Genomic DNA, 13541 nt, shown 5'->3' with positions numbered 1-13541 from the left:
GATGCCTTCTCTGGGCTGGGTGGGGTGTGGGGATGGGGTGCAGCAATCGATCCGAGTATCCCTGGGAGAATCACCTTGCATGCGCTGCCACAGACACACTCACTCACTATTTTTTCCCTTCTTGCTTTATTTTTCCTCCCCCTTCCCCTTTCTCCTTTCTTCCTGACCTTTCTCATCACTGTCCGCAGGACCTTTGGCTCCGGCCCGGACTTACTCTGCAGGAACTGAGAAACGTCTTCCAGCTGGGGAATGTTATCTTCATGGAAGCCACAGTACTTTTCCAGAAGAGGGAAAATGTGGTTGTGCTCATAGCAAGCATGGGTCTTATACAAGGACTTCAGGGTCTTGAACACGGTCCCCCACGTTTTCTTTTCCTCTTCGGTGTACTCCACACGAGGGATGGGCTGCCCGCTGGAAGACAGGCACAAAACAGAGGTCTTCAGCAGTGTGGGCGCAGAGGAAGGAGATGGTGAGATTAGCAAAGGTAGACAGGCTACCGGGTGGATCACCACCCAGACTCTGCTGCTGGTGGGTGCCACGGAGTCAATTCTGACTGACAGCGACCCTGGGTGTCGGAGTGGAGCTGCCCCAGAGGGTGTCTAGGCTATTGCCATTACAAGAGCTGATCACCCGTCTTTCTTCTGAGGAGTCCCTTGGGTTTCAACCAACCAATCTATTTGGTTAGCAGGCAAGTGCTTAACTGCTGCACCACCGTGGCTCTTTACCCAGGCTCCACCCACTGCCCTTGAGTCCACTCGAACTTAGAGCTGCCTGCTACCCAAAGCAGAACTGCTCCATAGGGTTTCGGAAGCCACAAGTCTTTACAGAAGCAGACGGCCTCCTCTTCCCACCTCTGAGCTGCAGGTAGATTCAAGCTGTTGACCTGTAGACCTTGTATTTAGCAGCCCAGACTCTGGTGGATTAAACTATTGCTGTCAAGGGGGAAATTCCACTTCTTGATATAGGAAACCTTCACGCTTCAGTGTTCCCTGTAGAGGGTTGATGTAGCTAAGGAACAATACGAATACAACTTGTATATTTTGGACTGGACTGAGGATTTCCTGTGCTCTTCTACATGTGCTGTGTTCTTGGGGAAATCAATTAGCACCCTGGAGGTGCAGCAGATTAGGAACAGGGCTGCTATGAGCAAGGTTGGAGTTTCACGTCCACCAGTCAATTTCTAGGAGAAAGGTGTCTACTCCTATAAAGGGTTACAGTTTCAGAAATCCCATGGAGAAGTTCTGCTCCGTCCTCTAGACTTGTCGAGTTAGAATGGACTCCGCAGCAGGTGTAGGGTGGGCTCTTTGATCCTTTATCCAGAGTGGAAACTCACCTACCTTCAGGGTCAGGCGGGCTACATAAATATGGAAAGAAGTATGTGTAAGGAAGATGGAACAATACAATTTGCAAATCTCCCCAGTCGTACTGAGGATTTGCTGTGTTCTTGGGAAAATCGATTAGTCTTTCTGTTCTCCTGCCTCTCCAATTAGAACCCTGGGGATATGCAGCAGGATGGAAGTTGAGCTGATTTGAAGAAATGAGCTCTCTAAACAAAGGTATCCAAGTTCACCAAAAGCAACAAAATTCTATGTTAGGTCAACCAAAGTGATGCTCTCTGTGGGCTCAAGGAGATTCTCAATATATGGACCATGAGTTTGAGACCCTTGTGTTTAGTGAGCGGTTCACTTCTTGAATCTGTTATATCTGTTCCTGGGAAGTTATCAAGATATCTTGATGTATTCTAGATACAAAGTACATTTATTGAGCCTCTTCTTCTTGGACATAACAGAATCATAGGAAGCCAGATGCTCCTTAGAGGCAGATGGGAAGACATGTCGTCAGGAGAGTTGAGTCTTTGGAAAAGGACATTATGCTCAGTAAAGAGATAATAAGGAGGAATGCAGAGTGATACAATCGCTGCATCAGTGGGCTCATATAGAAGAACAATTGTGAAGATGCTACAGGACCAGAAGGTGTTTCTTTCTGCTGTGCACAGTAGTCACTATAAGTCATAACCAACTCAATGACCCCTAACAACAACATTAAAATTCATATGCTGAGCCACGCCAATAGGTCCTGCTTCTGAAGAGGGGGAGATGGACCCTAGCATTTAGATTCCAAAAAGCTTTCCCACGGGCTTCTGATGCACACTGTAGTTTAGTTTCAGAGTCTTAGTTCGAAAGACCATTCTCAGAATCACCCAAGACTGATCTGCGTTCCCAAAAGCAAAACAAAGAAAACCAGAGCCTGATATAAAAGACCAGCGAGTGTTCCCTGGGCTCCAGGCCTGTATCCCTAACAGGGTACACTGTGTGTGGGACAAGGCAGGCCTGTTTACTGTGAAGTTATGGACCATCACCAAAGGAGGGCCTCCTGACCTTTCAGATTTGTAGCTTATCCAAGGACATGAGAGTAAGGTCAATGTTGTTGTCTAGGGACTGGGGGTTAGGGCGGCTGTTTGCTTCAGAATTGAAAGCCAGTCAACCCCAGAGAGCCCTGTGGTGACCAGAAGGGGTGGTGAAAAGAAAACTAGCTAAGTCTGTGCATGAAAACTCAGAAATATGGGGCTTTCTACTCCCATAAATGATCTCAGAGACCCCCCAAACATAGTTCTACCCTGTTTTATATGGTTTCTATCGGTCTGATCGACTCGATAGCACTGAGTGAGTACATAAGCAAGCAGCTTTATTTCACAGCTAAACACTGATGAGGTGAATGGATCTTTGGAGATAGATAGATAGATAGATAGATAGATAGATAGATAGATAGATAGATAGATAGATAGATAGACAGATTTAACATGGTTCAACACTTGTAAGCTGGGTGGTCTCAGCCAATTTGATAAATCTCCCCAGCCATTTTAATAAATTCCCCAGGACTCAGTCCATGCAGCAATAACATACAGCAAACAAGTTGGTGTACACATAATGGGGAGTAGAATTGGGTAAAATACTATGAATAAAGTAGCTAATATGTATGCAAATAATAAGCATTCTGAATAAGTACCATTTTAACTAAGACTAATTTTAAAAAGAAGGATATCAACAACCCTCCCCAAAAATGATATTTTTGGCTCTGCAACAAATTCTCAAGATATGGTAATATCCTGAGCATTGGTTGACCCCCTTATTGACATTTGCTATTCCAAACGCTTTCTCCATTCTCCTATTTAAGCCCCTTTTCTCTCCCTCTCCATCTCAGAGCGTTTGGTGAGTGGTGACCATGGCCTGATCTTCAGAGGTGGTCATTGGCCAGACTTGGCCAATTAGAATGCCTCACGTCCCTCATCATAGTGATTGGCTGAATGAGCCCAACCAATCAGACAGTGAGACTCAACTGCAGCCCTTGGGTTAACTTTGTTGATAAGAGACAGAACCTTTCATAGGATTGAGATGTCCGCCCGGAGATGCTAGGGTCCACCTCCAAGAGAGATCTCACCAACGCTTAAGAACAAGTCAATGCAAAATACATCCAAGTGAGAGATGAGATGGAGACACTGAGCCCCATCCTCCTATGCCTAAAGCATTTCCCTTAAACTTCCCATGTTAGGAGCCAAGTACATTCTCTTTCATGGGTATGTCGCCTTGCAGCTGATAAATGTACATGCTGATGAGGCAAGAATCCAGAGAAAACTTCCAGTAACAGTCAAAATCTGCCGCCACTGCCTTCTGGATGAAATCAAGACCCAATTCTTGACTCTGCAGCCCCACCCCACCCCACCCCACCCCCTAGTGTCCACTTTGAACATTCACACTCATAGTTTCTTGGGTTTATTCATTGATCGAATACTTGTTGAGTACCCACAGTGGTTTGGGAACATGGCAGCGAACCAAATAGAAGGAGACCGAAATTCAGCACTATTCGGTTATGTGGCGATAAGTGCCATGAAGAGCGGGTGAAAGGAGAGTCAGGGCAGGGGCGTGTTGCAATCACGCCTCAGGCTCTGGAGAAGGCTGGCTGAGAACAGAGCGTCTGAATAAAGCCAGACTCCGCTAAGGAGGTGAGGTCGCACTGCTTCACCTGGGATTCTTCCTTTTGGTCTGGGCATGGCTACTCAATTTTCCTGCTCAGTCATCAGTCAGTACATCAGTTTGGGGCAGTGACAGTCCAATGCCCCTTACTTGTGTCATAGGCTAGCTGTCTCGACCCAACCTCAGGGGTTCAGGGACCCCTGTTTTCCTGGGGGAAGGCAGGGGGACTTCCAGTGATGTCTGAATTCACCCTCAGCAGCTTCCTAGCTTTGTGAAACCTTGAGAAAGTATTTGGCTCTCTTGAGGTCATCCCACCCATCCCCCCACTCCTTGTTTAATCTGCAAAAACAAGCAAAGCTTTTACTGTGGTTGATAAGGTCAAATACACAGTGTGTGGAGTGCCTGTCAAAGTAGCTGGCTTTCATAGGTAATCAATACATGAGAGTTTCCCCACCACTGAGGAACACAGAGCCAATCCTAGGAGAACAAACTTACTTTGAGATCTGCTTTTGCATGCACATCACCTCGACAGTCTATGAAGGAATGAAATCCAGAGGGTTGTGTCCCCTCTACCTTCTACTGAGACATACTCGCTCGGTGAAGAAGGCATCGATTGTATTTATCAGGCTGTGAAGTCACTAGATAAAATACACTAAGATATTGTAAGAAGTGTACCAATTTATCTAGAAATTAAAGAGATTTCTAGTCAATGACCTGAACCAGCAAAGATCAACCAAAACGTTTTTGAAAACCATTTAAAGTACAATTTGCTGTTCCTGGACAAACATGACTTCCAAGGCCACTCCTGAGTCCAAACCAGCCTTTCGTTTATGGTCTAATTTTACACCAAGCCATCCCACAAAGTGTAGCTGTTATGAAGCAAAATAATTTGGTGCTCTGCACCATGGTGATGGCCACGCCTCCTCATATAAATGTCTTAAAACACCCTGTGGCAGGTGGCCAGAGAAGCGGGAGGGATTTCTTTCTTTTTTTTTCCAGTTCTTTCAGCTTGAGATATGCTCAACATATCCTCCCTCCCTCCCTCCCTCCCTTCCTTCCTTCCTTCCTTCCTTCCTTCCTTCCTTCCTTCCTTCCTTCCTTCCTTCCTTCCTAACTCCAGGTCTTTGGACACTTCAGTGGGACCCTCTACTTGGTCTTCTCAAGCTGCTCTTTGGAATTTGGTGCTCAGCTCTGTTACTACGTTCAAGAGCAAATTTCCGAATCTCTTCTGATGTCCACTTTGGCCCTTCTCTAGTTACTGTCTTTTTAATGATCTTTTGTTTCTTTGTGTATTATGATCTTGAGGTCACTCCACATTCCATGTGTCAAATCTGCTCTGGTGGATACAGTCAAGGTTGCTCTTTGCCATCAACATGTAGCAAACAGAATTTCTGACTGACAATCTAAGAAGGACTCTTGCCTGTATGTGTTTTGGTTCTATCTCCCTGCGCATGCTGGGGCAAAGGTGGGGGCAGTGGAGAGAAGTTACTACATTTTATAATTCCGGTTCAACATGGGCTAAGACATAGGTAGACCCTGAAGCTTTTGACCAAAATCAACAAAGTTTTAATCCAACCACTCTTTAGCATCATTTGGCTAAATGACTCCCCCCTCCACCCCCTGGAGTTATTTCCATTCTGAAGCTAACAATGTGGTTAGTAAAGACTACTGCTAGTGTGAAAATTAAGCACTGGGTATTGGCCGAAAAGCCACCAGCTAGTCCACTGAAGAAGATGTAACAGTCTGTTTCCATAAAGGTTACAGCCTTGGAAACTCTGCCAGGCAGTTCTACTCCGTCCTTTAGGAGCAAGCAGATGACCCATCACCACAACAACATAGATTCAGTGGACTAAATTCCATTGTGTCAGTCTGGGTTGGCTAGAGAAACAAATTCATAGACACTCAAATGTGTATAAGGAAGAGCTTTATATACAAGAGCAATTGAATATTGACAAAACATCCCAGCCCAGTCCAGATCAAGCCCTTAAGTCTGATATTAGCCCATACATCCGATACCAAGCTATAAAGTCCTCTTCAGGCTCATGCAACACATGCGATGATGCTGAATACAGGGAGATCACAGGGCAGTGGGTGGAAGGTTGAGTAGATCCACTGGCGATGTAAGCATCTCACTGTTGGTGTGGGTCTCCACATGGCTCCTCCAGCTCTAGGACTGTAGCATAGCTCCATATGTCTTGTCAACAGAAATGGCTCAGAGGGAGTGTGCATGTGTCCCTCTTCCAGCAAGCTATTTATCTCCTTAGTGCCTCTGAGTTAGTTTATTGTACCAACCTGGCTGATAAACACATGTGGGGTTAATTGAAGGGCGGAGGGATAAATGGCTCTGTGAGCCTCACCTCTCTAGTTCTCAGGTCTCTTGCTTTGTGATGGTCACACCAGGGTGCAGCTGCCTTAGCAGTTCCCTGCTTCAACTTGCAAGGCTGACTTCCTGCAAGACATTCTCAAGGAGAAGCCACATGGACCTACCCAAAAGCAGCCCTGGGTGCTGGAGCAGCCATGTGGAAACCCCTGCCAGCGCTGAGATGCTGACACATTCACTGACTCGGCTTTCCTCCTGCAATCGGCACCATTACCTCTGTTTTGTGAGATGGAGGATGTTTTTGTGGATTGGTGTTGGACACATGGGTTAATGGGTTAATGTTGGACTTGTGGGCTTGGGCAGCACTGGGTTGGGATGTTTTCTTGATGCACATTTAAATCTTTATATATAAGTCTATCTTATACATGAGTTTCTGTGGATTTGTTTCTCTAAAGTACCCAGACTAATACAGCCTCCAAATGAGGTCATCAAGCAAGGAACTGATTGACAGACTAAACTCCAACCCATTCAATTGTAAATCTCAAATTGACAACAGATTATGTCATGACCACATCCATCATCTCCTGTATCTCCCTAATACCTTAAAACTTTTCATGTAAAGTTATTTTTTAATTTTTATTGGGGCTCTTACATACATCAATTGTATTAAGCATATTTGTACATATATTGCCACCATTATTTTCTAAACATTTACTTTTGATTTGAGTTCTTGGTATCAGCTCTTTTTCCCTCCCTCCTCATGACCCCTTGATAAATTATGGATTATTTTTATTTTCATATCTTACACTAACCACTGTCTCCCTTCACTCACATTTCTGTTGTTCATCCCCCTGTGGTGGGGGTATGTTTTGATCATTGCGATCGGTTCCCCTTTCCTTCCCTCCTCCCCACCACATTTCCTCTACCCTCCTGCTATGGCTACTCCAATTTCTGTTCCTGAGGGGTCATCTGACCTGGATTCCATGTGTCATATCTCTTATCTGTACCTGTGTACATGTTCCAGCTAGCCAGAACTGAAAGGCAGGACTGGGGTCATGATTGTGGGGTGGTGAGGAAGCCTCAAAGAACCAGAGGAATATTGTGTGTTTCATCAGTGCAATAGTGAGCCCTGGTTGACTTATCTCTTTCTTGTGGCCTTTCTGTGGGGGGAGGGGATGTCCTTTTGTCTACAGATGGGCTTAGGGTTTCTGCTCCAACCCCCTTCATTTTCAACAACATGGGTTTTTTTTGTTGTTTTGTTTTGTTTGGGGTCTTCTGGTGCCTGTTGCCTGATTCCATCAACCCCTCATGACCACACAGGCTGGTATGCTTCTTCCATGTGACCTTGTTGATTCTCAGTTAGATGGCCACTTGTTTAACTCCAAACCTTTAAGACGCCAGATGCTATGTATTTTGATAGCCAGCACCATCAGCTTTATTCACCACATTTGCTTATGCACCTGATTTGTCTTCAGGGATGGTGTTGGTAGGGTGAGCATCACAGAATGCCAGGTTGTTAGAACAAAGTATTCTTGCATTCAGAGAGGGCTTGGGCAGAGGCCCAATGTCCATCCATTTCCTCAATGCATTGTCACTTAATATATGTACACAGGCCAATACCTCTATTTTTATGAATTAATATATTTACATAAGTGCACACCTGTGTTTATACCTCTATCTATAGCTTTGCTCCCTATTTCTTTCCTCTGTTTCCATTTACCTTCCTCCTACCCCACCATCATGCTCGCCCTTCTGCTGCCTCTTAGTAATTTCACTCACCTAGATTGCCATTGCTCTAACACCACCGGCATCTCTATATAATTTAAAGTCTTATTACTTCATTGTTCCAGTCAACTTTTAAGATTCTGGCTCCCGCATGCACATGGTCAAGAGCCCCGGTGACATCGGGGCTTATGCCTTGGCTGCTAACCACAAAGTCAGCAGTGTTAAGGAGCAAGACGAGGCTTTCTGCTCCCATAAGAATTTAGAGCCTCAGAAATCCAAAGGGACAGCTCTACTCTGTCTTATAGGGTTAATATGAGTCAGAGCCCCCAATAAGATGGTTTTCTTTAAAGGACCACATGATTAATGTATACAATAATTGTAAATTCACATAATGTGTTACTATATATTTCAAATATATACTGTTGTACAAATCTTGAAAATATATATCTATGCATCAACATCGACTTGTTGGTGGTGGCTCCTTGCTCCTGTGTGTTCTTCTGCCTCAAACACAGGAATAAAGGCCCAGGTATGATAGGGTAGATCTATGTTCCATTGGGTTTTCTTTTTTGTTTTTTTCCAATAATTTTATTGGGGGCTCGTACAACTCTTATCACAATCTATATATACATCTATGTATCAAGCACATTTGTACATTCGTTGCCATCATCATTCTGAAAACATTTGCTTTCTACTTGAGCCATCAAGTTAGCTCCAACTCACAGGCACCCCACACACGAAAGAGACTATGGGATCCTTGCTATTTTCACAATTGCTTTGTTTGGGCCTGTGGCAGTTACATAATCTCCTGTCAACTTATAAAGGGGTGGAGTCTAGCCTGTCAATCAGGCCATAGCCAATAAGACTCTGTGTGGGCATGGTCTTCTCCTGAGGATTCTGGCAACTCCTGCCTTCCTCCCTGGAGGCAGGAGACTCTCTGCTTCATCTCCCTGTGAGACATTTACTGTTGACAAGCCACAGGGAGCTATGGAGGTGGAACACACACTCCCTTTACTTCTTCTCCCTGCTGAGAAGACACATGGAGCTACACTCATGCAGTCAGAGCCCTGGAACTAGAAGAGCTACATGGAAACCCACACCAGTGCTGAGATGCTTCTACCACCACATGACTTTCCATCCCCTGGCCTGTGATTTTCCTGCATTCAGTGTCATTACATATGTGTGTGAGTCTAAAGAGAAATTTATAGATTGGTATCAGATATTTTGGCTAATATTGGACTTGTAGGCTTGATCTGGACTGGACTGGGATGTTTTCTTAATGTACAATTACTCTTTTATATAAAGCTCTATGTTATACACATGAGTGTCTATGAATTTGTTTCTCTAGTCAACCTAGACTAACACAGAGCCCCTCATAACAGCCATTGTGTCAAACTATCTTGTGGAGGGTTGTGTTAGTCTGGGTAAACTAGGGAAACAAATCCATAGAAACTCATATGTATAAGAGAGAGTTTTATATAAAGGGTAAGTGTACATTAAGAAAGTATCACAACCCAGTGCTTTCCAAGTCCATAAGTCCAACATTAGTCCATATATCCGACACCAATCTACAAAGTCCTCCTCAATCTCACAAAACAGACACAATGATGCCAACTGCAGGAGGAAATCCGAATCAGTGAGCATGTAAGCATCTCAGAGCTGGCAGGGGTCTCCCCATGGCTGCTCCAGCACCCAGGGCTGTATCGGGGGAGGTCCATGTGGCTTCTTCTCGGGGATGTCTTGCAGGAAATCAGCCTTGCCAACTGAAGCAGGGGATGGACTAAGGCAGCTGCGCCCTGGTCCGACCATCAGAAAGCAACAGACCCGAGAACAAGAAAGGCGAGGCTCACCAAGTCATTTATCACTCTGCCCTTTGCCCTTCAGTTAATCCCACATGTGTTTATCAGCCAGGTTGGCACAATAAACCTTAACAATCTAAAGGGTCTTCTTTGTTTTTACTGAACCCACTACTGTATCAAGTGAGATGAATGATTCTCTGAATACCAAGAACAATATTGCTTTGTAGAATCTTCCTACGTAGGGATGCAGTGTTAATAGTTCATGACCTTATTAGGAACTGAATGGAAACCCCTTACAAATGTTTCTTCCTCCGTTTGCTTCCATTGCTACGTCCAGTTCAAGAAAGTCTGCGAAACAGATTCCCACGCACTAAGTACCACAAGATTGCAGCTAACTCACCGGGAGATTTGGCAAGGTCACTGAAAACAGCAGCGTGTGCTTGCCGCCACCGGTGCTGCGGAAAGTCTATGACCAAGAGAGGATGAACAGCAGCTCTGACTGGAGTGCATCGCGGGTGCCAGGGGCCGAGTCAGCTCCCAAACACTGCCCAGTCTTGCGCCATCCTCCGCTGCTCTGTATGTTGTACTGTGGTGGCTGTGTGTGGCTGTCATGCTGGAGACTCTGCCACCAGCATTTCAAAGGCCAGCGGGGTCACCCAAAGTGAAGAGGTTTCAGCAGAGCTTCCAGACTAAAACAGGCTACAGACTACGAAGACGGGATAGGCTACCCACTCAGGAGGAATGAGCCATAGAAAACCTTCAGAGAGCATTGACGCATTGTCAGATACCGAAGGAGCGCATCAGGAGCGTGCGAAAGTCATCTGAGATCAGGAGAACTACATGGTGCCCAACAACTACTACTTGGCCCTTCTGATTGGGATCATAACAGAAGGCCCTATAAGCAGAGCGGGAGAAAAGGCTAGAGCAAAATCCAGATTCATAGCACAGTCCACACGTAATGGTCTGCGAATGTGAGCGAAATCGGACTTGTAACATGTCACCCCACTGATTGCCAGGGTTGATTCCGCTGATCTGGCTGGCTAGGTAGGTGTCCCCTTCCTCCCTCACCACTTCATGTCCGTCCCTCCTGAAGCTTTGCACACCTCTTGAACAGGACGGCGCCCTTCTCTGATAGGAGGAGGACCGTCCTTTGGTCAAGGGTATACAAGTCGCTGCACTCCCCTGCTAGAACCTCCAAACAGGCTCTCAAATATATTGGTCTGATAGATACTGGTCGAATCCTTGAAGCTAGGGCACTTAGAAAAGTCACCCTCCAAACCTGGCCCTGAACACTCCCCTTAGGTCACCTTCAGACAAACAAGAGAGCTTCAATGAGAACAACCACCCTGTGTGGGGGGCTACTCCTCAAACCATCAACCTCAGAACCCACAAAGGAAAGAAGGACCAATCGAAGCAGGGAGCCCAGGGAGGGCGTGGAGAAGGCGCTGTTACATGGAGGGAGATGCAACCAATGTTGAGAGTGGAGGTGTGTATAAATTGCTGAATGGGAAAGAAAGAGAAAACTAGCCTCAGAGGCATATTGATCCTTATAAGCTGGTCTAAGAAACACGTTTACCACAGGGAATCTAGGACGGATGAACCCCTCAACACCAGCGGTGGGAGTGGCGACACCAGGAGGGAAGGGGGTGTAGAAAGGGAGAACCGATCTTGGAGATCTATGTGTAACCTCCTCTCTGGGAGATGGGCAATGGGAAGGTGAGTGAGGGGAGATGCCGGGCAGCATTTAAGATAAGATAAAATAATTATTTATAAACTATTAAGGGAGCAGGAGGAAGGGGGGAGTGGGGATGGAGGGTGGGAAGGAAACCGAGCTGATTCCAGGAACCCAAGTGGAAGGCAAATTTTGAGAATGACGAGTGCAATGAATGTATAAGGGTGCTTTGCTCAATTGATGCATGTATGGATTTTGATAAGAGTTGCATGAGCCCCAATAAAAAGATCTATTAATAAAAAAGGGAAAAAACAATACATCTACTCTATCAAATTCAGAAATAAAAAAGCATGCAAAAGTAAAAAAAGAAACACGTTTACATGGTTATAAATAAATGTAATTTTTTAAAGAATAAAAGATAACTCTTTGAAACACTGCACAGAAAACTTATAGACAGTCACGGTGGTATCACACCCCACACTGAGAGTGCCACGGGGAGGTCCTCGCCTCCCTAGTTCTGCCCACCCCCGGCCTTCGAGTAAGAAGGCTACTGGCGTGGCCTTCTCTCTCCCCATAAGCAGCCCAGCACACTCACTGTCGGTAGTTGTAGGCAATGTCCGCAAACTGCTTCCTTCTGGCTCTGTACACGGGGTCTTTGAAGCCCTAGGAGAAAAGAGACACTTGATTCTCGGAGGCTGTTGGAGAAAGAGGATGAGTGTGTCTATGAGCGCCTAGGACGGGGCTTTGTGAAACTCAGCACCGCATCTCTCCATCACTTGATCTCCTGCCGTCTAGTCCGTTCTGACTCCCGGTTTCCCCCTGTGTGTGAGGGGAGAGCTTCATGGGGTTTCCGTAGTTGGTGTGATGGAAGTGGATCACCAGAGCTTTCTTCTGACACACCTCTGGGTGGAGTTGGACCCCTAATGTTTCAATTAGTAGCCAAGCCAGTTAACTAATTTTACTGTCCAGGGCCTAGGATCTATATACTGCCTAGGATCTTTATACCTGGATCATCCAGTCCAGGTGTTAAGACCCATTGTCGTCAAGTTGATTATGACTCAAAGAAAGCCAATATAGGGTTTCTGAGACTTTAAATCTTTACAGATATGGCCAGCCTCGTCCTTCTCCCATATTCCAACCGTGTGTGTGTGTGTGTGTGTGTGTGTGTAGCTAGACAAGCAGGCACATGGCTATAGCTATTGCCATTTAAAAAGAGAGAGAGAAAGAGACTGCTATTGTCTGACAGCCTGTGCTAGGAATCTGAGGATTTAGCTGCTGTTGGGTCCCACTAGGTTAGTAGTTCAGAAACAGCTAGCTGATCCGCTGGGGAAAGAGGTGGCTTTCCACTCCAGGAATGGTTACAGTCTCAGAACCCCACAGAGGCAGTTCGAGCGTGTCCTCCAGGGTACTAGGCATTGGAATCGTCTCTGTGGCAGTGAATACTACTGGTGCAAAGAGCCATGAAAGTAAAGGATTGGGGGATGATTTAGTAAGAAAGAAAGGCAGCATTTTGAAAATGTTCAAACCAGGCTAACATTTCGGAACCCAGCTACTGAAGTAACCAAGGGATATTTCTTTGGGCACCTGTCTAGCCACATGTGCAGGGTGTAAGTAGGGAGTAGGTAAGGCCTGGCTGTTACAGTTATCCCCAGCTAACAATCTCAATTTTTTTTTTAACACTCAGTAGTGACTGGTGGGGACCCCTGATAGCACCTCGGTTAGGCTCTGGGGACTTATGCAGTGGTTGGGGGTGGGGAGGGGACGAAAGACCAGCACCTACAGAGATCAAAACCTAGAAAACTGGATATGGCAGTTGGGCCCTGTCACACGGGTTGCTCTGAGTTGTTACAGAGTTGCATCCAACAGTGACAGTAAGTAGAACATGCATACTTCTGCATACAAAAGGAACCTCGGAAAATACTTGGTGCCATGTTTTAATCAAGAACAAGAACAGGGAGTCCGCAGGCCCAACCACCCACAGCCCTCCAGCCAGCTGATCTGGCTCTACCCCAAATGGTGAGTTGAGGACTGAGTCAGGAAATCAGGGGAGACAA

General features: G+C 45.8%; 1 protein-coding gene across 1 annotated transcript in view; it reads right to left on the bottom strand.

Moving 5' to 3' along the window:
* Window positions 1–13541, bottom strand: part of PAH (phenylalanine hydroxylase) — an 86743-nt gene that overhangs the window by 16122 nt on the left and 57080 nt on the right. The window contains exons 5-6 of the mRNA XM_075552710.1: window positions 12083–12150; window positions 215–411 (exon numbers count right to left, since the gene is read on the bottom strand). Of these exons, the coding sequence (XP_075408825.1) occupies window positions 215–411; window positions 12083–12150 (265 nt within the window). The remainder of the gene's footprint in view (window positions 1–214; window positions 412–12082; window positions 12151–13541) is intronic.

The sequence above is a fragment of the Tenrec ecaudatus genome, chromosome 6 (assembly GCF_050624435.1).
Source record: "Tenrec ecaudatus isolate mTenEca1 chromosome 6, mTenEca1.hap1, whole genome shotgun sequence".
In the NCBI taxonomy this organism is placed as follows: domain Eukaryota; kingdom Metazoa; phylum Chordata; class Mammalia; order Afrosoricida; family Tenrecidae; genus Tenrec; species Tenrec ecaudatus.
Note: the sequence above shows the minus strand (reverse complement) of the source record. Positions and strands in the feature narration are given on the sequence as shown.